The sequence below is a fragment of the Manacus candei genome, unplaced genomic scaffold (assembly GCF_025592945.1).
Source record: "Manacus candei isolate 608988 ecotype Guabito, Panama unplaced genomic scaffold, ASM2559294v1 h1tg000017l, whole genome shotgun sequence".
Classification (NCBI taxonomy): Eukaryota; Metazoa; Chordata; class Aves; order Passeriformes; family Pipridae; genus Manacus; species Manacus candei.
Genome location: NW_026138065.1, coordinates 11508778 through 11535431, shown reverse-complemented (window position 1 = coordinate 11535431; position 26654 = coordinate 11508778). Strand labels below are relative to the sequence as shown.

Here is a 26654-nt window from a genome sequence, read left to right as displayed (position 1 = left end):
TAAGGAGGCTTCACATTCCTCTAAACCTGTCCAGCACCAGTACTCACAGACCCACCGCTGGCAACCACCTCAGTGAATCATCTGAAACTTTTATTACACCGATTTGGTTTACAATCTTTGTACTTTGATATTTCCAACAAAAAAGGCAACATTGTGATATACTGTTTGTACATATATAGAGAGACAGACAGAGCTAGATCATATTGACAGAGTTGAAAAGTAAAAACTGTTTCCCAGTGTTCACAAAAGAATTTATCCACCATGTACCCGCTTCTGCCTTGCCCTGCCTGATGGATACAGACACCTGTGGTGCCGCCAGCCCCCGGCTGACGGGACCTTTACCTGCACCGTGTCACACCCGTACAGATCAGAAGGATGGAGTGTGAGGCTGTCCCCAGTGGCACTGGCCACACAAGGGGCGCTGACAAGGCTCAGCCCCGAGCCCTCACAAGTTTGCGTAGCTCCCTTCCCAACTATTGATGGAAGCTTCAGGGGCTACATCCACAAGAATTCCTAGCCAGAACCAGCAGCTGTGAAACCTCCCTATCTGGGCATCTCCCACTACTTGTTTCCCATCCTCGAGACCGAGGTATTGAATATACTTATTTATTTTTATTTGCATTTACAAAATATTTCCACTGGATGACCAAACCTCAATGAGATGAGAACTCATGTTCAGAAACAGCAGAAAAGACTCAGATCAGCATCAGGCTGATGAAGCAACAGCTCCAGCAGCGAGGGTGTTGGCTTAATGGGACTGGCCTGGTCCTGGGCAAGCTTGCCTCTAGCTCCAAGGACAGGGCTGCAGCTGGTCAGCCAGTTGTGCAATGAAAGCTCATGCTGGGAGGGCAGCGATGAGATCCTGCAGACATGCTCGCAGACACAAGAGGAGGAATTGACTGCCAGAGCCAGTGAGGACAAAGGAAGGAAAGAAAAGGCTTGGGAAAACATGTCATCACCAGAAAAACTGCTGACTTGGTTTCCAGGATATTCACTGCTCCTTTTCCTGCAAACAGTCCTGAGACTGTTAATACCACCTAAGTACCCCCCAAACCCACTCCTGGGCTGCCACAGGCAGGAATGCCTGGACAGTTAGCTGGTGCCTGGAGAACCCTTTGCCCTCCCTCCCATCAATCTCTTGGCCAAAGAGCAAAGTCCACACCAAGCTGCCTGCACCACTTGCCCACACCCAAGACTAACAATCAACTATCCGCCAGTCTGCAAGGGCTGTAACCGTGTCAAACACCACACATGTTGGCTAAAAAAAAGGTCTGCCAGCAACAGCAGATTGTATGAATGTAAACATTTCTGCTGTAGGTGAGTCACTTGTCAGCTCCAGGTCCAGTTACAGTACGGTGGGACTGCCTTCCAGAGTGGTAACTAGCTGGTCACTCTGTGCTGGGAAAGGAATGTGCCAGCACAGGGCCAGGACAGACCCCTTAGCTCTCCTTTGAGATCTATCCCCAAGGAGTACTGTCAGGCTTTGAGGAGGGGGGTCATCTGTGGGCCTCTGTCTGAAGGAGGGAATGACCTCCAGCACCGCCACCACCCACCAATGCTGCATGAGTGGCACTCAGCAGCAGAGGAACCCCAGCCAAGCTGGGAACATCCCCCCGCCCATGGATCTGTGCCAGAGAGATGGGGAGAGATGAGGGTGGCCGGAAAGTAAAAGAGGGGGAATGACACAAGGGCTTGCACTTGGGCTATGCTAGCGGGTGCCCCATCAGGCCGGAGCAGGGGTGCCCAGCTCACTCCCTCATGGAGCAGATGGTGAGCCCGGCTTCCACTGCTCTGAGCAGAGTGCACGCGGCAGCAGGAGAAGGTGGCCAGCTTCCCAAGCCTGGCGGCTTTTGCTCACAGCGACCCAGGCACTGATTTGCAAGGTGTCACACTGGCATATGTCGCAAACAGGATGGCAGGCTGATTTTGAGCACCGAGTGGGGGAGGAGAAGCAGACTGCCACGGCGATGGGCAGAGGCTGTGCACTGAAATGGTTGCTGTTCAGCCTCCCTTTGCTCCCATGGAGCTGGATTTGTCCACACTGAGCTTCTGTCCCTGCCTGCTTGGGTACCTGCCGGCCCTCTGCACAGTTAAGATGAAGTGCTGGTGGCTGGGGTTCAACAGCACGGGGGAAAATGGGTGTCCTGTGCATTGCCTCTGGGACAGCACAGTGAAGCCACCTCTGGATGGGGGGAGAACTTGGGCTGGGGCAGGCTCAGAGAATTTCCAGGTTGTCTCTTATAGAGGCAAACTACGAAACTGAACTGGGGAGGAAACAGCATGCTTGTAAAACATGGCACCAAGCACTACTGGCTTGAAATGCACAGCCCAGCCCATGCAACTCTACAACCCAGACAACTCACACAAGCTCTCCTGATTGCTGGGGACCCACCAATTTATGCCACCAGCCCCTACGTCACCCCTGTCCTCTGTGCAGCAGTCTCCCTCCAAACTCCTTTACCAGCTAGCCCCATGCACCACCCTGCTGACAGGGAACTTTTGGCTAACCTAGATCCTTTACTGCTTCTTCCTTCTATTGCAGTGAAAAGGGACAAAGCCTGAGCTCATGCGACTGGGAAGCTGAGGGGTGGCACAGAGCCAAACCCTGCACTGGTTTCCCTAGGTGGAGGGGATGGCTCAGAAAAGAAGCATTCCTCCTCCCCACAGGGTAGGCCTGAAATAGCCAAGCCTGTCAGATCCCTGTCTCTGGCCGTGATGGATTAGCCTCTCCAAGGCACAGGGCAATTTATTCATTAGTGACACTTACACCTTGTGGCTGCATTAGCCATCACGGTTGGTGACACGTGCTCAAGCTGTCAGTGCTGGGCTTAGAGGCAACACCACTGTTCCAGCAGTGCAGCGAGACATGGCCTGGGCACTTCAGCTTGGGAATACCTCCTGCCTGTCTTCTCAGCTGGAGCATGCACAGACTGCTTTGAAAGACCCCTCTGTTCCCAAGCTTCTCCATCAAACGCCCTGCTCCCTCTGTTCCCCCCCCTTGCCTTGCAGCACCGCTGCTCCAGCACCACAGCCTCCTGCCTCGTCTTGTCTTCTGTCTCCTGTAAAAACCACCGCACCTGTAAACCTTTTCACAGCTGTTCTCCTACCAACCCTCCTCTCCACATCTTGCTGACCATTCACATGCTATTCTGCCCTCCATCAGTGCACTTAGTGCAGCCCACAGCAAAGCTGCTCTCAGCCCCAGCAGAGAAGCACAGAGCACACGTTTGGAGACTCCAGCAGATATGCTGCTTTCACTACGATGCTGTTCCCTGCCCCCACACTGCCACAACAGCTGACCTACCTCTCCTCCCCAGGGGCAGCACCAAAGATTTGGGGACCAGGACCACCAAAATGCCAAGGCCTTCTGTTTTCTAACTTTGGTCTGTTGAACTTACCCTGATTACGGAGGCTCAGACAAGTGCTGTGAAATTCTCTGGAAAAGCACAAGATGATGCCAGGACGTGCGCGGTTGCTCTCCACCAAGCAAGGAGGAGGCATGGCAGGGCAGGGAGCACTGTTGGAATGCTGTGCACCAGCAGGGTATTGTGAGTTCTGCCCACAAGCATGCCTGCGGTCATCATGTGTCTGCTGGCATTTCATGGCTGGCCCACAACACACAGCAGGGACAGGACCCAAATGATGTGAACACACAGCCTCAGAGGAGTTCAGGGGAGAGGGGTCCTTTGGCTACCTCATAGGAATGACAGTTTTCCTATCAGGTTTGGAGAGGGTGGGAAGAGACGGAAAACATTGTCCAAGGAGCAGATCCAGCAGCTCTCCTGTTTCAGGCAGCCAGCAATGGATTAGCTTGTTCTTAAACACAGCTTGCTCCATGCTTTTATCCCTGCTCCTTGGCACTCACTGCAGCAAATGTGACACTTCACACCATCTTCTCACAGAAACCAGGTCAGGATTTTCCTCTCACAAGGAACAAGGCTGTCACCCTGAAAAGCCCTTGCCGCAAAGGTAGATGGGTGTCACCAGCCCAGAGCCACAAACACACCAACCCTCTGCAGGGCCACGGGTCCCAGCTGTGCACACAAGCATGCAGAAGCCCACCCTACCACGCGTGCATGTGTAGGTGGATGGCCAGGTCACACCTCAGAGGAAGACTTTAAACTCCAGCCTCTGTTCCAGCCTACCCCACTGGGAAGCCACAGGGACACCATCCCAATCCGCCTTGAGCACTTCTTCTCCACCACCACAACAAGGGCTGGAACGAGTGGAGAGTTTAAACCCACTTCATCACCAAAAATTATTTTTTTTTAAGCAAGGAACAGCAACATGAAACACTTCTCACAACTGTTAAGGCCTCCTAGTCTCATTTCAGTTCAAAAAAGATGTTGGCATTTCCAAAGTGAAATCCTGTTATTTTGGGGTCTAGTTGTCACTGCTGTTTCCCATTGGCTGAGCTGTGCTGTGCATCATGCTCCATCAGACATGTCACTACTCTCATTCTCCTCTGCTTGGCCCCTGGGAGCAGGCTCTTCCTGGGGGACAGGTGCAGCACAGAGTCCACCAGCTCCTGGCACAGCCGAGCCGGAGGTGATGCCTGCTTTCAGCTGCTCCTCCCACTGCATCTGCTTCTGGAGATGCACTAGACTCAGGCTTGTGTTTTTCCAAACTTTTACCCTGACTGGTTCATGGGCTGTCATCCAAAGTCCGAATTCATGGCACAGCAGCCGACAGCGCTGCTAATGGACATTGGGACTGTGGGACTGATACAAAGTACTACGTCATCTCACCACATTCTAGCTAGGCTTTTTCTTCCACTAATGTGAGTAGCTAAGATCGCAGAAGCAGCTTGTGCTGATGGAGAGTGAAAGAACCTCATGTGTCTGTGTGTGAAGTTATTTTGTTCTACAAAATCCGTTAAATTATAATCACAGTAGGTGATCCATCCATTCACGAAGTTCAAAAGACTGGGGAGGGTTCAGGATGGGCACCAATTTCTCACAAGCTTCATTTCCCCCAAATGAAGTTTACAAAAACGGAACAAACAAAATGGCCCAACAAAAACAGTTGTCCTTGGGAATGGGGGGAGGAATAAAACCCACTTAGCTTTCCAGCAGCCTCTGTGCTTATTCTCAGTGCCGGATGGCCATGCTGCACATTGTAATGAGCTCCTGAAAACCTGGCAGCTTCTGGAAGATTTGCATAGGTGGATGATATACTTGTGGTAGAGCCTGTGTATAAGCCTGTGTATGAGGAAGAGGAGCTTGCTGAACTCCACAGGGAAACTGTCCCTCCCCCAAGACAGACATATGAGGTAAGGAGGGAAGGAGGAAGGGCAGGCCATGAGGCCATGGGTCTTGCCAGTTCAGTTCTGTCCTTGGGACCTCTTTTCCCTCAGGTGCAGAAAGGCTATGGTCCTGTGGGAGAAGGCTCCTCTCCCAGTGCTGTGGAGGTCAGTTTGCTTGTTAGCTTGCTTTTGAGAGAGTTGACAGATCACATCCATGGGCACAACGTTCCCCTTGGTGGAGCAGCTGTGATGGAGGCAGTAGAGCAAAACAATTCAACCCACTGCTTGCAGAAACAGTAGATATTCAACATTCATTTATGTTGGTCAAATCCCAACGCAAATTCTATACATCAAAGCAACACTGTGACAAATCAATTTGTCTGGACTCAAAGACAGACCCCCTCTGAGGAGTTGCTAAGCCAAGCTCACATTAGTACGGTACCACTGGCTTCAATAAAATTACACTAGGAATGAGCATAGCCCATTAATTTCTACCTGAAAAGTGACTATGCTTGTTTCCACTTTTTCCAGAATGCCCACAGGGGAAACAGCCCTAGGTGGGCTCAGCCCCAATTCCTCACTGGGCTCCCAGGTCCTATGAACCAGCCTTTGGCCCCCATGCATATCTGGCTCGGTGGAGACTCTAGGCCCAAGTGCATCACTGGAGGCAGCAGCATCAAACAGAGCTACACTTAAACCATGTCTCATTTCTGAGATCACCTGGATACAGATCATATTCACACAGACCTTATTCTAATATGCACATGAATGAAACATGATCAGAAGCACATATCCCAACTTAAGACTTACAGCTCTTTGGTAACACAACATCTTGGTGGTGGTATAGTATTTCAGACTCAGACCCTACAGCTACGGTGGCAGAGTAGGAGCACATTGCAGCAAGGTTGTACCCTGCTCATGTAAGGCAGCATCCTGGTGATATAAGACAGCTGTACTGAAGCTGTGGTTGGAAAGGCTGGAAAAAGAGCTTAAAAGGTGTTATTTGTCCCACTGGCTAATCAGCAGGAACTGTTCCGCTGACATCGGATGCTACCTAACTCTCTCCAACTTCCACTAAATAAACATTTTCCTGCAGTCCTCTCCCCATGGGCATCCATCAGTTATTAAACATCTCTCCAGCCTTTTGAGTGAAAAGACAACAAAGAGGGCAGGGACTGGCTGGATCTCTAAGGTGCATTTTATGGGGAGCAGAAAGGGAGGGGGGATGCATAGCAACTTCCCCAGTCCTAATACTGCACATTTGCCTGGTGTGTGATTCTGGAAGGCCTGGGCTTCGCCATAAGCTGAGATTCCCTCTTCCCATCCTAACAAATGTCCCTACAGCTGCTCACTCTGACAGCCCTCTCTGAAACCTCCTTCCTTGGTGTAGAGTGAGACACGACATGCAGTGGGCTCAGGAAGTACCACCAGGCTGGCTGGTGTTGCCGACCAGTTCTGCGCAAGCAAAGTGCCAGGCGCTACCTGGGAAGCTTCCAGTGTGCTGAAAGACAGATAAATGGGTGGTCATGTGTCTGGAAGATCAGCTAATTCAGAGCTTCTTAAGTATCTGACAAGTATACTGACAGCAACAGCAAACATCAAATAACCCAAACTTATTGTCCAGCTTTGCAGCAGTAAGGACTAGCCCTCTTCTAGGATGCATTAGCACCATGAAGGGCCAGGAAGAGGAGCTGGTAGCATTCCTGTCTCAATCCTTCTAGTATGTGAGGAAAGCTTGCTGGTAAGTGCAATGCTGAGCCTGACTCTCAGCCCATGGAAAGCTGCAATGGGTGAACGATGTATGGAGAAAACCTAAGCCATCTGACTGTGGAGATCCTTTAGTTATTGCCCCCATCATACTGACAAGCACACAGCTTTCACCTTCCCAGAGGGTGATGTGCACTATCTGGCTTTCCTTGCGTAAGGGGCCAGCAGCTCTGTGTACTCCACTCGCTTTGAAGAGATCTGCTCTGGAAGTGAGGACAAAGCCTTCCTGACAGACCAAGGCATTGCTTGCACCTTTGGCCCTCTCCTCTTGCCCAGGCTGGGCTCAGAGCAGGAGTGACATACTCACTACACAGAGAAAACTTCTGCACCACCACTCAAACCAGGGTTTGGCAAGTGAGATCAAGACCCTAGGATTGGTAAAGGGAAGGCTATAGAGACTAGATAACGCCTGCTTGTGTCGGGAAGGCCATGGGGAAAAGGAGCAGAGCCAATTAGACTCACCAGTCAATGAAGGAGGAGTAATGGGATTAAGATACAGCAGGGAGAATTCAGGTTAGATATAAGGGAGAAGGCTATCACGAGAGGAGCAGACTGGGCCATCGAATGAGCTGCCAAAGGAATCGTCATCACCAACACAGACACGGCAGAGAGCAGACACAAGTCTGCAGGAGGAGCAGATGCCTGACTGCTGCTCAGCCCAGAGCTGTGGTAGGTGGGTGTCTGTGTGCCGGGGAGATAGGACGGCTCCACTATGGAGAGGCTGTGCTGCCACAGCAGGGACAGACCATCTCTGGGTATCTGTGCTAGTAACCTGTGTCATAAGAATTGCTTTTGCCCAGGGCACTACAGTTCCTCACCAACACTCAGGAGGAAACTTATACACAAACTTTGCTGGTGGTGTCCAATGCCAGGAAGGGAGAGCCCAGTTTTCTGCTCTGAACTTCCCTGCCTAGCTAGACATGCCAGGAAGAACCCCAATTTCAGACTGTCCTCTTCAGCTCTACCACCTCTCTGCCAAGCCAGCAGGCAGCTCCTGTTCCTCCTGCCCAGTCCTGCTCCTTTACCACGTCCATGTGTGTCATCCCCCTTTCCTGAGCCTGAGGCAGGGCACGAATATCTTTACCCATGCGAGAATGGAGTAGTTGGACCAGAGGGGCAGTTCCACCAGCAGTAGTGGGGTAGCAGGGCCAAGAATATGAGGAAGGGGATCTCCAAGAAATCCTAGCGTCCAGCAGGAAGCACCAGCTAGAGAGGTCCCACTTCTCAGGGTACTGAGGGTCTGGGACAGCCACAGACAGTGGCACTGGGACTATGCCTGGGACCTGGCTGCAGCTGGCACCAGGTACAACGGGGAAGGTGTTCAGTAACAGGAAGACTGTATGGATCCTGCTGGTCAGAGCAGCAGCCATGCCTTGAAGACCCATGTGTTCACCTGGACAGACCACCTCCGGAATAAGATTTCACAGGAGAAAATGGGGCAGAGGAACGAGGTGAGGCATTCTCATGGAAAGCCCCAGAAAGAGCCAAGGACACGGTGCCTGCAACTCTGCTGCACAGTGCTAAAGGATGGGGAGCCCAGAGACCCTGCTAATCTGTCCCTATTCTGAGGACTGTCTTTGCCCCAGGGAGCTAAAAGTCCTGCCAAATCTTAGATAAATCCATCTGTCCAAGGCACCTTGGATGCTGGAGATTGAAAGAGGAACCATCACAGCCTAATTTAAGCAATGTGTAGGAGATTTCAAAGAGAATATGTCAGCAAGGACAAGGTGACCACATTCCTCACTAATGACCCATTGCAGCTCCACTGTCTCAATTCACTGGGACATACAAGAACACACCATTATCTCCCCAGAGTCACGTGGACACTCATCATTGGCCTTGGCTTACATTAAGCCCTTGGAGAGAGAAGCACAAATGCACAGCAAGCCAAATGTCATTACTGAGCAAGGAAATCCCAGGGTTGCTTTCACCCAGTTTGAAACTGTGCCAAAAATGATGAGAACAAAACGCAGAGAGGGATGTGCCCACACCAGAGATCTTATGCTTCTCTGGCCTCCCAGGGACTCTCTTTTAGCCAACATCTAAGTCTAGGGCAAGAAAGGGCAGATGACAAGACAGAATCGTAACAAAGTGAGATTTTAAGGGACTTTCTGTTCAAACTGCTGTTCTCCAAACTCCTGTCTGGAGTCTAGCACTTGGGATCAAGGAGGACAAGCTGACTTGAAGGGCAAGAGACACTGACCAGGATACACAGGGCACACAAAGAGCAGAACAGACTGCTCTGGGGGAAAAGACAAACAGAGCCCTACAACACCCGCAGGTGCTGACCGCTCCAGGCTTGCCAGCAAGAGGACTGATGTGGTGCATGGGTGCATCTGCAGCCTCCTCAAGACCTGGGAGGCAAAGTAATAAAGCAGCGTGATGAGAGAAACAGAGCCCTCATTAATAGCTGGCAGGAGGAAGACAGGCTGGACTAAATACAATGCCTCACTGTTTGCTGTTACATCTCGCCTTTCTGCGATGGATGTGGAGGCAGACATCAAGTTCAAATGCCCAGGTGCTAAAGGACTTACCCTTGTCACCCAAGACCTGCTGCTTTTAGCTGTTTGCCCCAGCTGATGAGGGAAGTGTGGTGAGGCTGAAAAGCAGTGCTGTTTGGAGAAATCACTGGCTGATTTGGCATGTGCTCCCCCAAAGAGCTGACTGAAAAGGAGACAGCTTTTCTGAGAAAAAGCCGGGTGTCTGCATGCTGCAGCCACTGATGAAGCTTCAGTGACATGAATGCTCCTTGCCCAACGTCACCAAGATCCCTTCCGACAGGATAGAAGGGGTAGCACAAAGCTCAGAGCAACCTGCGCTGACAAGAGCAAGGCAGAAAAACCCAGGGGCTAATGGGCTACACAGAAGTCACCTCACTTCTCACAGCCTGACACCTCCCTGCAAAAACCTCTGTAGTGCAAACTGCTCAGTTTTAAGCAGGTTCCCCTCTAACACATCCCTTGCCTCTGTTCCAGAAAGCATCACTCATGGAAGATGCCTCCTGCATGGGTCCTGCACCCATAATGGGGTCCCACAGAAAGGGAATCCTTTTGCTCCTCATTTCCCCAGCCCAGGTTCTCAATGCTCCTGCACGCTTTTGCATTTCTCTCTCCTAGCCCCTCAGAGCTCTCTCCCAAAACCAGGCTGTCAGGATCCTGCAGCTCAGAGTCCAAAGCCAGAGCCCAGCTGGATCTCATGCAAAATTCACTCATGCAGAGATGCACCAACCTGCTGCTCCATTATCAATAGGTGAACTGCAGCTGAACCTACCAGAGCCTTCCTTGATGCTTGTCTGAACCAATTAGGACTCAATTCAAAGCCAGGAAGGGTCCCCAGCTACTTGACGTGCCACCTGATACCATGATGCCTGTCCCAGTGCCATCCTCTTCCCCTTCCTCAGCTCACCAGGGGCCTACTGTTTTCTCTTTCCAGCTGAGCCCTCCTCCAGCAAACACATCAGTAGCGCTGCAGATCTCTGCTCCATCTGGGTTTGCACATTCATCCCTTCCCCGGTGCTGCGTGCCCAAACAGAAAACCCTTTACCTAAGGGATGCTGACTCAGAGCTGATATGCCGAACCTTCCTGAGGAGCCTGGGATCCTCTGGAGGTGATGCCATTCCCAGCAGTGAGAACAGAGTAACAGTCGGAGCGTGGTCTAAAAAAAAAAATGGGGAGGGTGGGGAACAGTTGGGGGGAAGGGGAAGAGCTGGATTCATGGCTTTCAGCCTTTGCTTTAACCTGCGGCTCCATCCACGTGCCTGGATGCCCCAGACCTTCCGTTACAGGCAGTTACACCCTGCTCCCAAGGGGCCCATTCCCCTCCACACTGCAAGGGGTCTTGCTCCAGCATGGGAAGCAGAGTGGGCAGAGGTGCAGCAAGGTGCTTTCTGATGGCTGCTGGTTCCTCGGAGCATGAGCCAGCCTGGAGCCAGGGCCGGGAGCCAAAAACCACCCCCTCCCTGCATCAGGCCTATCTTTTTATTCTCCCCTTTGGATCTTGATGCCATGAATTACGGTTTTGGGGTTGGTTTGGTTGAATTATTTATTTTTTTTTTGCATGTGGTGGTTGGTCTAGAGTTCTGTGCCATGTCAGGGGAGCATCAGCACCCACCCCTCTGGGAGGTCAGAGCCACACTGTGGGGAGCTTTCGCTGGCTGATGGAGCAAGATGCCATGTCCACTCCATCCTGATGTCCTCTTAGGCTGTCCCCCCTGTGCTCCTCTCCCCAAATCCTGTGCTGGCTTGGGCCAGGCAACGGACAATGAGATCTCACCACCCTCTGCTTTCACAGTGAGGTCTCCACACAGGACCCGTTGCGATGGAGGTGACGGTGGTCGTGGTTCAGGCAGCCTTCGTTGCGGTGTACAATGAGAACGGGGAAGTAGAGGGCATCCTGGTAAGGAGGGGGGTCTTCCTCCTCCACAGTCACCTGGCTGGAGAGGCGTGTCTGCTCAGTGGGGCAGCTCTGCTCATTCAGGCTCCCACTCCGGCTCTGCCAGAGGCAGCTGCGTCGTGAGCCGTACAGGCGGCCCAGAGAAAAGCGGCTGCTGCTGAAGGGAATCCTGGGACTGCCATTGCAGATGCTCAGAGCACTGCGGGAGAAGATGGAGGAGCTGCTTATAGTCCTGTGGCATCGCTCGCAGTTCTGCCGGTAGCCCCCGTACCGGCAAGCAGAGTAGCTGGTGCAGCCAGAGAGCCCCACCAAGTCCATCAGGACCGCTTCCGAATAGCTGGGCACCAGCTGCTGGTTGGATCGTATGTGCCACTCCAGCTCAGTGCTGTCCACCGTGTTGACGCGGGGCATCCTCCGGCAGAAGGTGCGCTCCTCGGCCGGCGTCACTGCCACGTAGTCGAACCCAAAGAGTTTCTCCACGTGGTAATGGACATAGGAGGTGCGGTACTCATTTAGCACCCTCAGGGGCCAGGACAGGGTCAGCAGAGCTGCCACCCAGAAGACATAGTGAGATACATACCAAGGCAGGTTGTCTGGGTCGGAAAAGGCCACCATGTATTCCTTGAAGTCCACATTTTTGAGGTGCATCCCCTCCCTGGCCTCCATGTAGTCATCTAGGCCCTCATTCTCCGTGAAGAAGCGGGCCCGCTGGGTCAGATAGGAGTTCTCTGACTCCACATTGGCAAAGCTGAAACACTTGGTGAAGCGGAGCCGCGTGGCGGGGTAGCTCTCCAGGTCAATGAGGTCCTTGGAGATATCCTTAACTCCACAATTGGAATAATCAAATTCAGCCTCTGCCACGTGGGTGTTGACCCGCTCATGATACACTTGGGTGGTGGTGTAGGCATCCCCGTTGCGGTAGCGGGTAACCTGCCGGGTCCTGCGGACATAGTGGTAGCTGATGGCCTTCCACCAGATGCAGGGAGTCGCCTGCTGCATCCGCTGCACACGCTCGTGCACACTCTCCACGTCTACTTTGTATTGCAGCTCGTTGCGGGTGTAGCAGTGCCAGCACTCCACCAGGTACACCACGTAGAGCATCACCAGGAAAGCCAAGGGGATGTAGACGTAGCCGTTGGAACAGGGGCTGTCGTGGTACATCATGGACTTGCCTTTGTAAGCGCTGTCAAAGGTCAGTCGGGTCACCTTGGTGACATGGCACCATGTCATGGCTCCCATGCAGCCGTACATGAGGAGGGACAGCAGCAGGCATTTCCAGTGGGACTCTCGGCACAGAGACTTGCTGAGAGACTGCTTCACTGGCCGCTGCTGCTCCGGTGGACCGGGAAGAAGGGGAGAGAAAACAAGAGAGGAGTCAGTAGACTGCAGGAGCAGAGGGAAGGGGAGAAGGCAGAAGGGTGCTATGGTAGCACCTATAGCTCTGTGGAGACAAAACAGCAGATGCCTGGGGCTCCCAGCCTCAGCGGGCAGGCCAGAGGCCGGGATCTCTCCCAGGATGACAATCACACAGTGTGGGCAACTGTCACCCCCACTTCCCTTCACGGTGCTCTGCCCCTCCTTGGGAGACATCCCAGCTGGATGTGAAGAAGAGTGGCAGAGGACAACTCTGCCAGCCACACCCCGAGCATTCCCCTTCTTCAGGGGAGAGTAATCCCTACCACTGCCACATCCTGGGGAGGGGTAATGAAGCACAATAAGACAGAGGCTGGTGGATCTCCCCCACATACCTCAGCTTCTGCACCTATCCCACCAGTGCAGGCAGCTCTAACTGATGGGTCGCCCCACCTGAACCCCTCCCCACAGCTCATCCCAGTGCACCTCTCACTGCTCACACATCAGTCGCTCCCCTCTTCCAAGTAACGAGCACCAGCAATATTCCAATTTCTCCCACCAGGGCAGCACAAGCTGCTTGGGGTGCCTGTAAGGTGGAGAAACAGACCTTCTGCAGCTGGGAATGTCTCTGTTTGGTAATGGTAATGGCAATTCCCACCACAACACTTGGCAGCCTAAGGGGCTCTGAAATGCTTTTTAAGTATAAATCACAACAACGGGAAAGTACTTTTCCACAACTGAAATGTAGCCACCTCTGGCAGGAGAGAAAGCAAATATGGAATAACATCCTAAGAAGTGTTCAGGCTGGAAGAGCATCCCACCAATCTGCAGCAGCAGGGAGGGCAAGAGGCCACTCATAGCTGCTAGCAAATGTCCCTGCTTGCACTGGGATTCAGCTGTGACAGCCCACACTTCCAGAAAAAAACTGCTCTCAGGTCTTTCATGGTGAGGAAAGGGCAGAACTTCAAAAACAGGACTTTTTAAAGGGACTGCACTGGTGCTTTTACCAGAGGAACAGTGCAGGGTTTCACAGAGATCCATGAAAAAAACCCTGGTTAAGGAAACTTCTGTCACTCTGCAACACTCTGCAGTCTCAAGTATTGATTCACCTTGGTCTGTGAGACCTAACATTATCCCACCCAAAGAAAGATTATTTGCTTTCTTACACTTCATCCAGCAGTCTCCAAATGTGCAACCTGAGAGAGGGAGGCAAGAACCCCATCACTGTGCAGATGCCATGAAACTCGCTAAGAGGCTTCCAGCTTTGTTCTCCCTCCCCACCTGCACGGAGCACTGCTCTTGAGCTCACCTCTGCCATGGCAGGGTCTAATGCCAGCTGTAATGACACCACTCATGGCACTGAAGTCCAAGCCTGGTTCCATTTTTCTCCATTCCTGAGCACACTGGGCTGGACAGGTTTCTCACCCAGGGATCTCAAAGAGCTGAATGGGCTCACACTGCTAGAAAGCAGGAGGGGCACTTCCACTCTGGCATGAAAAGGAAAATTAAAGCAAGAACCAGAGATCACAAGGCCACTGGCAGGTCTAGGGACAGATTTGCACCTCTTCTTTCCTTTAAGAAATGTGTCGTGCTCTCCTGAAGAGTCCCTCAGTGCTGGCTTGGCCCCCTAGAGTCCCAGAGGCTTACCTTTCCTCCCTACACCTTGTCAAACCCTGGTCCACCCCATGCCAGTGGGTCTTCTGCCACCGCACACAGCAGGGCTGGATCCAGCCCAAATCTCCAACAGAAGTTTCTCTCCCAGAAGCAGGGAACTTCCCTGCCTGCCCACCACAGCAGCCAGCCTGCACATCCAGAGGGACCACTGGTGGCAAGGGGAATGGTGGTACATCCCACTGGCAGTCCCAAGCATCAGCAGCACTGAGCTCCCCTCTCTGGAGTCACCGGCTGACAGGAAGAGCTGGAGACAGACACCAAGCCCAGGGCTGGCAGGTGGGGCAGTGCCAGCCTTCAGCCAACACGGAGAGGTGCAGGGTGGCTCTGCTCGGCAGCGCCAGCATGGACACACGTGCAGCCAAGTCTTCACATTGCAACCCACCACTGCAGCAGCCTCATGGTCACGGGACAAGAAGGGAACCCTAGGTAAGAGAAAAGGGAGCGAGGAGAGGAAGGGGGAGCCATTCAGGAGGCTAAGCCTCCTGAGCTGTGCCCTCCCTCCTGAGGTCCACACTGCAGTTTTAAGAGCCTGCTCAGATCCCTCTTCTTTGCTCAGCTGCAGCATGACTCTCCCATGCTGGAATGCTGTACCACTACCCAGGCAGATGAAGGTTTCCTCTCCCACTGCTGCCTTCCACGTTGCAGATCTTCCCTGGCAGCAGCAGCACTGATTGTGAGGATCTAAGGGAGCTGCTCAGCCAAAGGAGGAGCATGGGGAGGGTCTGAACAGGAGCCCTGGGGAGATGCAAGGTACATACTAAACTCAGGGTGTCTGTGGGGTAAGAAGGCTGAGAAACAGCACCTTGTTCAGGAGGCAGATCTGCAAACAGAGCACAGGGAAAAAAGCAAAGCATCCAGCTCACTCATTTGCCAAGCTGGGGAATGGGCACAAACAAAAAAGTCTTCGGAGATGTCTGCCTCAGAAAAGCAAATTTCACCTCCCAGTCACTCCCCAGACCTTCATATTCCGCACTGCCTGTGTCGCAGGAGAAGGGAGATGCTGGCTGTCACCCTGAGGAGATGCAGGCAAGCCCCACTGCGGTTACCTATCCAGGGCAGGGAGCACGATGCAGCCCAGGCTTGGTTCCAGGAACTGTGTTAGCAGGGCTCTAGTCCATGCATTAGTCTCCTCCTAGGACTACGCAGCATTTAGATACTGCAGCGCTTTTACAGGGTCACAGTAACCCCTGCTGTAAACTGTTTACAATCCAGTTTTGTCTTAGGTTTTTGAGGTAAAACACATACACCTCAGCAGCACTGGTGGGGTTTCCGAAAGCTGATCAAGTGCCTATGACGGGATACAACCACAGCAGAGACGGAGGAGGAGCCAGCTGCAGAGTCTAATCCCAGTAGGAACTGCAGCATCCCTGCTCCTCTCCCAGGCTGCAAAGGGCTCACAGGAGCAAACAACTGGCTCCACGGCTTCCCCCCGCAGAAGTAGCTGAATAAGGTTGTCTCCTTGAGCTATTAACCAGCCTTGGATAAGTCCAGCATAGCAAACAAGCAGATGAAAAAGCTGGGGAAAGGGAAATCTGTCCCAGAACAGTGTCACTGGGAGGAGAGCAGTCTCTGATATAAATGCCATCGTCATCTGCCCGCTGCAGTCTGATGGAATGAGGCAAAATACTTGCCCTACTTCACTGCAAACAGGGTTTCCCTCCATCACCAGGAGCCTCCCTCATGGCTCAGGCTCAAGCGCTGGAGAACGGTAAGCAAATCCGTTATTGCAGGTGCACAGAAACATCTCTGCAGTGCTAGAGGGCAGAACTGGTCTGGCCAAGGCTTGGTTGACCCCTTTGGGGGATCCCAGTGCCTCAATTCACCACACAGAACAGACAAGGCGACTCTTACCAGGCACCTGGGTGCTGACTGTAACACACGTTGGAAAAGGCAAGAGGTGGGCTGCTGCTACAGCCTCCCCTGCCTCGTACATGGCATTTGTCTCTGAGGTGGCAATGTCTCCCTGACATTGCCCCTGAGATGAACAGAGATGGAGTCCCACAGCTGACGTTGCTGCTCTGGGATGCATGGGGAGGGATGGAGGGGATGACTTACAACCAGCCTTTTGTGAAACAAAAGGAGATTCCCACAACGTACAGGGCAGAGGCAATAGAAACTGGGGGGGGAGGGATCATCTTCTAAAAAAAGCCTTGAGGAGACAAACATGCCCAGCACCCCAGTGGCTAAGCAAATGGGCCAAAAAACCTTAATCACCCCTGCAACCTTGACCCTGCAACTTTGAACACTAAACAACTTCAGAAATCCTTCAAGCTCTTCAAGCTCCTCTCTGTAACAGTTCAGCCCTGGCCCCATCCACTGTCTCCCTGTTTAACAAGTGTTTTCATGTCATCACCTCCCATCCTCTTACCTGTCTCTCCCTGTAAAGACCTGCCTTAAATCTCTGATTCACCTCCAGAGCTAAACTGTCACTTTACAAGACCCCCTGGGGTTCAGAGGGTTAGGTGTTCTAGAGACAGCCCTCTACAGGACTCAAAAAAAACCAATCAAAAAAGCCCCAGAGCAGTAGCCTGAAGGCCCAGGTAGCTCCTGAGTGCCAGGCAGTGGCAGCAGCTTGCAGGTGGCTCCAGTGGGACTCTTGAGCATCAGTTTCCATGGCTCTTCCCCACCATTCACTTACGTCATGCAAGAAATTAATAAGATCCCTTTGACTTCAAATCCCCAGAATAAGAGAGGCAGGGGAAATCCAGTCATTTCTAGGAATTGCCACTGTCTTCCAAGGCCCTGGACAGACATTGGCAACTCCTGGCCAGGATGGTCCAAGCAAACACTCACATCACACGCCCTATGCCTACAGCCCAGATTCTGGAGCTACCTGAGGTGGCTCAAGACGAGGCTGGCAGCATTGCCAGCTGCAGAGGAAGGAGGAAGGTTGAGCATCTAGGAGCCAGGGAACTCTGCCAGCAGTCAGATCCTGCAGCGATACCAAGTCCTCCATTTTACACAGCAACTTGGAGGAGGACTGGTCCCTTCCATCAGATCCCACCTGAGCAGCAGGACGAGGACATTTTTTTGCTTGTTCCCAGGCTGAAGAACTTTTCCCTTGGTATTCCCTACCCTCCAAGTATGCATTGCTGATTGAAATTCAGCTAACCACCATTAAGTGTATGTGTAGGCATGTAATGCCAAGTGGAAACATGGGTTCAGTCAGCTCTGGCCAGTAGTTCTTGCTACTTGCCTTTCTGGGACAGAGAAGCACCCGAAGCCCTGCCTGGCTTCTAGACACAGCAACCTGAGATATGTTAACACGAGGTACCTTCAAAGAGGACAGAGCACATTTCCCATTTTCCAGTCCCCAGACATCTCCTCTGGTTCCCCACCTGCCCTGGTCAACAGATCCTGACATGTGGGATTCAGCTACATTGCTGGGATGCTCAGCGATATTGGCACCAACGGTTGGCTCTGATGGAAATGAGGACATCACTACAGCCTGTCCTTCTCCCCTCCCGATATTTCTGAAGACAAGACGATTGCCCTAGGTCAGTCCACGAATCCAGGCTCCCCTTCCCACTAAAGTGATTCATTGCATCACAAGACACCAGTAAGCACGGCACCATGAGGAGAGACTGCAGCTCTCCTGTCCTGCACCAGCTGCTTCATGCAAGTCTGTGACAGCTTCTGGCCACAGGAAGGATGCCCTTAGCCTAAAAAGTGCAGGTCATGGCCTGTACCCCTTCTGCCTACTCTCATGGTGTAAGATTACACTGACACCCTAGTTGGCAGCCACAGCAGAGCAATCAAAGCCAAGACAATCTTCTTGTAATCCCTGCGAACAAGGGGACACCACAGGTGAGGGAAACTCACCTGGATGCTACCCCTGCTACACTTCTTTCATCCAAAGTGGCTCTTGAACTGGCACCTCTGAAAAGCCACTGTGCTGTCTTGAAAGTAGCACCAGCACTGGCAGAGCACTGGCAGTAAGAGACCATGTCACAGCATGGCACAAGCATGTCCTCATGCTAAAAAAGGACCTCATAGTTTAGCTACCTTGGTCAGGATCTGTTTGGAGAGCTGGGCTGAGGGCATCAGGAGTTGTTTAATGGAAGCAGGAAGAGAGGAACAGACACAGAGCAGAGTACACAGTATTTGTACAGCTTCCTAGTCCTTGAACTTCAGCATTCCTCTCCTGCAATTATTTATATCTAAATATAAGCTGTATATATAGAATAACAGTGCATGAGCATGCATGTTCTGCCTAAGCCAAGGAGACAGAGAATACCAGGATTATGCAGCACTCACTAACTGCAGCTCCTCAGCAGCAGAGGACAAGTGATGCACCAGCTCCTGAGCACCCAACAAGCTGTCCTTTGAGCTGTGGTCTCACCAGAGAGGACAACCCACCACACCAGGAGAACCCTGTCCTTCCTACACTGCCCAGTGGACTTCCATGGGTCACCAGCCCCATGGCATAAGGTGCTTCTCACTAGTCGGTGCAGTTGCTTTCTCTCCTCTTGGGAAGCCCAAGCTGCAAGCAGGATCTGTGGAGGCAGACAAAGGGGCTGGCACACCTGCCTATTGGTACTGCTCCCTAGGCACAGGGCACCCTGCTCTTGAGCATTTCTGGCATCTGCTGCCTGGACTCCAGAAAAGTCTCTCCAAAAAGGGAAGACTGCAGTACACGTGGAGGCAAAGCTGTGCTGGTACCTGGCCTGCCCCAGTCTGCACCTTCCACTCTCCTCAGCCAACCTCCAGCTGGGAGCAGCGACCAGCAACAGTCTCTGGCGCTGGGTCCCCAATCCCTCTCCCGTGCTATCCACCGCGTCTTCCCTCGCAGTGACCTAGGCAGCTGTGCCATCTCCTGGATGCCCCCAGAAGCCAGAGCGCAGCAAGGCGGGGGTCTCCACTTCCATTCCTCCCAGGCATAACAACCTCTGCCCGTGGCAGTAAGACCAAGCGGCGCCCCGCGCCTCTCTTTTGTGATTTTCTCCCTTCCTCCTCCACCCTGGCCACTCCGGCTCCGGCCCCGCTGCGGACGGCGTTGGCTGCTGCGTCCCTTCCAGCCCCGGCGGCTCCGCGGCGATCCCCAGGTGACAGGCGAGCGATGGAGAAGCGAAGCGCCAGGGCAGTCCACGGGCGGCGGGGACCGACGGGTGGGTTTCCTGGCCTACCCACCGCCCCCCCCGCCGGCCCGCACCGCAGCCCCGAGGCCGGAGTGGGGCGAGGGGCTCCCGGAGAGGGGGTCCGTACCTGTGCGGGCAAAGCCCGGCCCGGCCCGCGGCGGAGCGGTCAATGAACGCGCCATGCAAAGCGGGCGGGGAGAGAGGGTGGTTGGGGTCAGCCCCGGGCGGGGGGCGGCCGCTCTCCTCACCTCCTCTCGGGCCCCCTCCGCCTCCTCCTCCGGAGGCACCGGCGTGCTGCTGCCTCCCTCGCTGGCGGCGGCCGCCGAGGCCGGGGGGGACATGGCGGCGGGGGCGCCCCGCTGGCGGTGCCTGCGGGCTGGGCAGCCGCATTATCCCGCCCGCCGCCGGGCGCTGCCTCGCCGGTCGCCGGGCGGGCGGCGGGGCGGCGCGGCGGGCGGGCGGCGCGGCGGCATCGCCCCCAGCCGCGGCTCGGCGGCAGCGCTGGCCGCCCGCCGGCCCCGGCCCCGCTGCAGCGCAGCGCCGCTACACGCGGCGGAGGGCGGGCAGAGCCGCGGTGGGAGGGCCGCGGCGGAGGCGGGGGGGCCGGGACGAGAATGGGATGGGATGGGATGGGATGGGATGGGATGGGATGGGATGGGATGGGATGGGATGGGATGGGATGGGATGGGATGGGATGGGATGGGATGGGATGGGGTCGGGGCGCGGCGGGACCCGCACCCGCCCGAGCGGGGCGGCGGATGACCTTGAGCCGCCGGCCGGCAGCAGAGAGGGAGGCAGGCAGGGAGGCAGGCAGGGAGGCAGGCAAGGAGCAGGCAGGTAGGGAGGGAGCCCAGCGCAGCCTCCCCTCCCGAGCGTCACCGAGAGTGGAGCCGCCGCCGGGCGCGGCCGGGGAGGGCTCCCGCTCCCGGCCCTGCCGAGGGGGCGTCAGGCGGTCCAGGCGGGCTTCGGTCCCAGTCGGGCTGCTGATGGGGAGGTGAGGGGTCCCGTGGGTTTTCCTCCCTTCGGGACGAAGCAGGAGAACCAAGAGCACTTTGCGTGAACTCCGTCTGTTTTTCTAATATATGGGCATCCCTACTGGTCGGGGGAGGGGGGTAGGGGTGACCATCAGTGCTAATGTTAGCACTCAGGGAAAACCTTAGGTTGGGCAGCATCTTCGCTGCTATGATCTCCATCGGGCCCAAGGATACTCAGCTAGCTATTGCAGAGCCAACTGCAGTGTATTTCACACACAGAGCTAACTCGCTTGGTTGCAGGGATGAGTGTGAAAGTCACTTTAGACCTTCAATCTAAACACACAGGGGACACACATACAGAGCTCGGGAAGGGTTCCGACTTGTTCAAGTCCAGATATTGCAAGTAGAGTCCAGCTTCCTTGACAGTCAGGAAATAGGTGTCTCTGCCAGTGCTTCCCCAGTTCCAAACTGGGGAGAAGCATAAGCTGCAGAATTTGCTGGAAACTGCTTCACTTTTTCTGAGCTCTGAGGCTCAGCCTTGGCAATGGGATGATTGGCATTCTCTTGCCCACTGTTGTCTGGGGTGAGGAAGGAACAGTCCATAGGCTTGATAGTCTCACTCAAGGAGATGCATCTGAGGGGAATTGCCAAACCCTGCTTCTTATGGGAATAGGTGCGATGGCCGGGGGTGCTGCTGAAGGAGCTCATCTTCAAAAGAGGCTGGGGATGCATTTCCTCTCGCCTTTCCCCTGTTTCCATGGGAACAGCAGCAAGCAGGAGCAGCTTGCTTGGAATTTCACTGCCTACCGCTCAGACACCCCCTGCCCAATCTTCCCAGCAGACTTTGGCTCTGGAGGGTTTCAGACCCATCCTCACGTGATGGATCCCATGCCTCCAAGGAGAGCTCACCGGTGCGTTTCTGTTGTGGCAGCGCAAAGCAAAGAGGCACGAGCCCAGAGCTGTCAGAGTTCCTGTAGCAGCACTGAATGCTATTCCACGCACACTAATAGACAGTTGTAAATAATATGCATTCCTATATGCATTTCTGCTTTTTATAGTGCTAGGGACTTCTGTAGCACGTGACCTCAGCTAGACCAAAAGGCGCCTGGGGGATGATCACTCTCCAGCAACAGCACAGATTTTCTCTCAAAAATGTGAATATTGCACAAAAAGAGCAAAGCAGGAGGTTGAGGGAGAGAAAAGGTAATACGAGTTTATGTCTTTGCTTTTAATAGTCCATGGTGTCTTTTTCTTCAGGGAATTCATCTATTCACTTTTGAATCTGTTTTGATTTTAGACTTGTAGATGCTCCATGCATTCTGTGGCAAGGAATATCACAGCACACCCACAGACTCAAGGAGCAGCTTCCTTTGGTGTGCTTGTTATCCACTAGGATTAACTCTTGGGAAGTGGGCTGCCGCCACCCTTATGGAGCCACACATACAGAGCCCTGCAATTTGTCCTCCACTGGTGGAGTCAGTGGCTACCAGTTATTCAGAGGTAGAGTTTTTTGTATCAGGCATCTTTGATACTGATCCAGGCAGCATGTCTTGGAGACAACACTGTCAAGCACATCACCAGCTATGCTATTTTTGAGCTGAGGTGTCACGAAGAGGTCGTGTGCCCTGCTCTATCTGAAGTTGTACAAGCCACTTCAGCCACTTTCTATGGGAAACAGGCAGGTTTCAACCCTCATATAGGAACCCAAAGGCATGGCTGATAATGTGTTACAAAGGGCACAAAACCCCCCAGGAATGGGAGAAATAAGGGTACATGATGCTTAGGCCTTTGGGAAACTGAAACAAGACAGCCAACATCCAAGTTTGTGTTCTGTGTTACCAGCACAGGGAGAACCCAGCAGTCCTAATTGCAACACACTGCCCTATCCATTCAACCCTCCTTCTCTTGGGGGCAAGAGAGAAAAATAAGGCAGATTTCTCTCCAGTTATTCTTGTAGGGTTCAGGATGCTCTACTGGAAAATCATGTTGGAGAGTGGGACATTTCTGGGAGGGAGGCATTTCTGATGTAACAAAATGGTTGAAAGAAGCATGGAGCCTTTTAAGAAGACACAGCAACTGAAGTAGAGGTGGTGCCCTTACCACAATATCAATAGGTTTGTTCTCCAGATACCCTGTAACTACCACCCTGCAGAGACATTCATATCTGTTCCAAGCAGACATGAAAGCATGATGTCATATTAGCAGTATTTGTTCACTTTCCATAATGCATCAAACCAGAAAAGGTCTCACTCTTCTGTCTCTGGTAGCTACAGAAAATAGCCTTTTAGTTTCCGCTTAAATATGTTATTAGTTTGTACCCATGCAGCAAATTTGCATGTAATTTCTAGAAAAATTTTGACAGAGGCTGCATTTTAAACCAGATGGCCACAGACACCTATTCTTATGCTGGTATTTGTAGCTTAAATATAAAAATGAATTTTGCAGCATCATATATATTGTATTTAGCTTTATTTTGTCCAATAGGCCAAGAGTGATCAAAACTCAGTCTTTTGTTCCAAAGCAATCAATCATTCCTAGTGGTGTGCTGCTTTTTGTCTCTTAGGAAGATACGTTGCAGAGAATCCCCTTGTGTTAGGATGCAGGATTTTCTAATGCCTGTTTGATTTAAAAATTTCATGGATACTTTGCACTGGCTGCCTGAGCCTTCCAGAATGTGTCACTCCAATTAAATTGCTTCTTATTAATGCAACAAGGTGAGTGTTGATGAATGAACATGCTTCTTGCTCCAGTTAACGTCCCTTTGCCACTTCTGGTCAGTGGTGTTGACTGTGTGGGTGCCATCCACCTCTGCAATCTTTGTCCTCAAGAAAATATGTACCATTAGTTATGTTTTCGTCTGCTACACTCAGACTTCATGTCTGCTGGGAGGAGATCCAGGTGTGCCTTTTTTGTTGTGGGAAGGAAACCCGCAAGGGTCATTAATTTGCGACTGGGGAGCTAGTTTCTGTTTATATCACTAACAGGGGTACACATCACGACTGCGGTCCACAAACACTCAAAGTCTTAAACCTCATGAAGTACGTGGGTTTATAGCTGCTGCTCTGAGGTGCATTTCACAGCATAGAATTGCTGTCATTGAAAACTCTTTGATCCCTGCTCTGATTCTTCCTGTTCCAACAGGCTGCCTGTGTGCAGTTTCCTTATTTTCCATCCAGCCCTATGAGAGTCTATTTTGTCATCATCACAATTATTTGTGAGGCTCTGCAGAGGTTTCTGGGTCAGGTTAAATCACTTTCCTCTCTGCAGTAGCCCAGCAGGATACCCAGGGCCCTCCCTCACATTCCCCCTAGAAATGAAAAGCGGATTCAGTGCTGCCCAGATGCTATTTGACAGTCCTCAGGACATTTTGTCCAATATAACTCCAGAGCAGTAGCAACCACCCCAAGTTCCTGAAAACTGAGCCAAATCCTCCCCTGGCAAATGTTTTGTTCTGACTTAGATTTTTGGCCCATTACCCCCAGAAAGGAGTGAACCACAGAAACTAGTGGCTCAGAGAATCTAGTCTATCCCTAGTTACGGGCTGGGAGTCACCTACCTAAAAGTAGAAAGCAGGTTTCTGTTGCAATTCACTTTCTCCACACTGAGCAGTTGGAGTTGACATACCCTGATCTGGAGAAGCATTTCTTCTCCATCCAGCTCTCCCCATGGACCTAGGCAGGCAGGGGAGATGAGGCTGTCCTAGGGAAGGGGCTAAAAGCCCTATGCATGACTGTCTGCACTGCTTAAGGGCCACTGCTTAGGCCAGGTCTGTTAGTGAGGCCCAGGTCCTGGGGAGTGGCTGCAATCCCATTTTCTGTGTGCCCATCACCTGGGCAACACAGATTTGTTCATCACTTATTCATGGTGTCAGAGCTTCTCTGTCCCATGGGATAGCCACCTGCTCCTGCTGAGCACCTGAATATTTCAAACAGCTTGCTCACCCCTCCCTCCCCTCTCTGCCACCCTGAGCCAGCCACCCTGCTCACTCCTCTCTCCTAGCTCCTGCCTGGGCTCCTCACTTGCTTTCAGTAGTGTGGCTCCACCAGGCCTGTTCCCAAATCACTCTGATGCAAGTGTGGAGAGACACAAGCTCTAATTCAGTCTGGCAGCCAGGAGATTTAACTCTCCCGAGAGCAGAGCCGAGCTTGCATGAGTAATACCTCTGGCAGCATCGTGCAGCTTGCTAGGGACCAGCAGAGCTGGAGCACTGTTAAGAGGCAAGGACTAGGCTAGTGGGGGTGCAGGGCTGTCATGAGGGACTGAGGTGAAGCAGAAAGCAACTCGAGCAGAATCAGTTCAAAAAATGAAAGTTAACCTATCCTCCCTTCTCACGGCCATCAGGTCCAGTGTGTCGATGCTGAAGGCCAGGATGCAGCATTGGCAGCATCTGTCCTATGCTCTCTGGCAAGGTGAGCTGAGGGATGGTTGGGTGAGTTGAGGTTTGTGTTTTGTCTTGGATAGTCTCTGCCAGATGAACTGTGCTTAGAGAGTCATGAATAAATGATAGCCCAGCAATGGAGCACTGCCTTCCACGGCTATTCCATGGGGAGGGAGGAGCATTCTTCGTTAAAGTGGTGTGGCCAGACAGAGGTTATCAGAGCTTCTGGAAGCGAGTCTGTCCCTTCGCTAGCTATAAAGAGAGCCCCAGGTGACAAGATTTCTCACCTAGGGCACAGTTTCACCATCTATTTAAGCGTGGTTTTATTATCAGTTCTCCAAGACCATCTGCCATCCCCTTCCCATTCACAACTACATCTGCCATGTCCTTTGGGAGAGCTCCAAGCACACACACACACATAAATACATAGTAAGGCCTTATCAGCCATGCATTTGCCCAGATGCAAGCACAGAGCATTGCTGCTGCAGCCGCCGAGCTGATAGGAGTTACACAAGAGGGATATAATTTAGAATGAAGTTTTGTTAAATATCTGGGGGGTTTGTAAGGTCAAGGATTTTTAGTGCATCTTTATATCAATCACATTCTGTTTGTGGAAGTGAATGCTGTGGCTGAGAGCAGAGTGAGTTGTGTGATCCCCATTCAAAGAATTAATTAATCTTCCTTGTCTATCCTCTTGACATCCTACACATCATACACACATATACACAAAACAGAAGGAGGTAGAAACTGCCCTGTCTGCTGTGGGACTCTGAGCAACAGTGGGAATCTTCCCAGGAAGGGCATTAGCTGGGCAACTTGCCAACCACCCACCATGTGCAGACAAACCTGATCTGCTCTGGGTTGTGTCACCATATTGGCATGATGGCTTCCATACCTTACAGGAGTGCACAGCGGAAGGACAAGAGGCATCCAACATGGACTGCAAGGAGAAAATAATCCCTTACTGAAGAAGCAACCAGGTGCCTGGAGCAACATCCCTGGAGAGATTCAAAGTGACCCTGTGACTTCAGCCAGACTTACCAGGAGAGAGCAGCCAGCTCTTTCTGGACTGACTACCCCAGCAAATGAGTATCTGAGGAGGACCTGCTTTGCACTGCTCTGTTGGAAAGCTTGGTCTCGCTTCTGGGCATTTAATCTATATAAGTCATGTTCCCCCATTGTTAGGCCAGAAAGTGAAGTGACCCAGTTTGGTGCACTACAGAGCTGATTTGCTGCCAGATGTATGGAACCACAGTCAGAGCAAAGAGTCTGTTGTCTTTTCTGCAGCTTCACTTGGGCTTCTCCTTCCATTGAAGAGCCCAGCTTTCAGGACTGAGCCCTCTCGGCTGGAGCCAGAGCCCGAGGCAGAGGTCCAGGTTGCTGCTTGGGGTGTCCTGTGACATCTCTGATGTGGAAGAGTGCAGTGGGAGCTTCCTCAGGTGGGGATCTAGCACACTTTTTATGGGCTCAGCATTTCTGATTCTGGGGACAAGGGAAAAGGGCTGCATCCTCAGAGAACACGGCAGCCCAGTGCTCACATGGGGCCAAAGCTGAGCAGTGGACAGCACCAGTAGCACCAGTTGTGTTACCTGGTGTAAATTATTGTGGCAAGAACTGCTAACAATTTCAGGTAACCTATGTTGCTTAAACGTGACAGAGGACCACAGCTGAAAACTAAGTATTATTTTCCCTCAGAGCAGACTGGGCATAACCTCCCTTTCTCCATCTCTTGCAGCTGCATTTCACATCACCCAGTTAACAGCTCAAAGAATAGAGAAGATGCTGGTGCCAG

At 52.5% G+C, this 26654-nt stretch overlaps 1 protein-coding gene across 3 annotated transcripts; it reads right to left on the bottom strand.

Annotated features, from left to right (window-relative positions):
• Window positions 1-69: 69 nt before the first annotated feature.
• On the bottom strand, window positions 70-19873 carry TMEM151B (transmembrane protein 151B). 3 transcript variants are annotated; one of them, XR_007903898.1, is made up of 3 exons: window positions 19759-19873; window positions 10283-12734; window positions 70-5489 (listed from the first exon to the last, which is right to left on the bottom strand). XR_007903898.1 is itself a non-coding variant. In XM_051783256.1 (2 exons), exons 1-2 carry the CDS (start codon window positions 19849-19851, stop codon window positions 11298-11300), a joined length of 1530 nt encoding a protein of 509 aa, XP_051639216.1. In that variant the 5' UTR covers window positions 19852-19873; the 3' UTR covers window positions 70-11297. The 3 variants fall into 3 exon arrangements, 1 of the variants encoding a protein (XP_051639216.1); XR_007903897.1 differs by having other exon boundaries at window positions 10429-12734; XM_051783256.1 differs by having other exon boundaries at window positions 70-12734.
• Between the last annotated feature and the right edge of the window lie 6781 nt (window positions 19874-26654).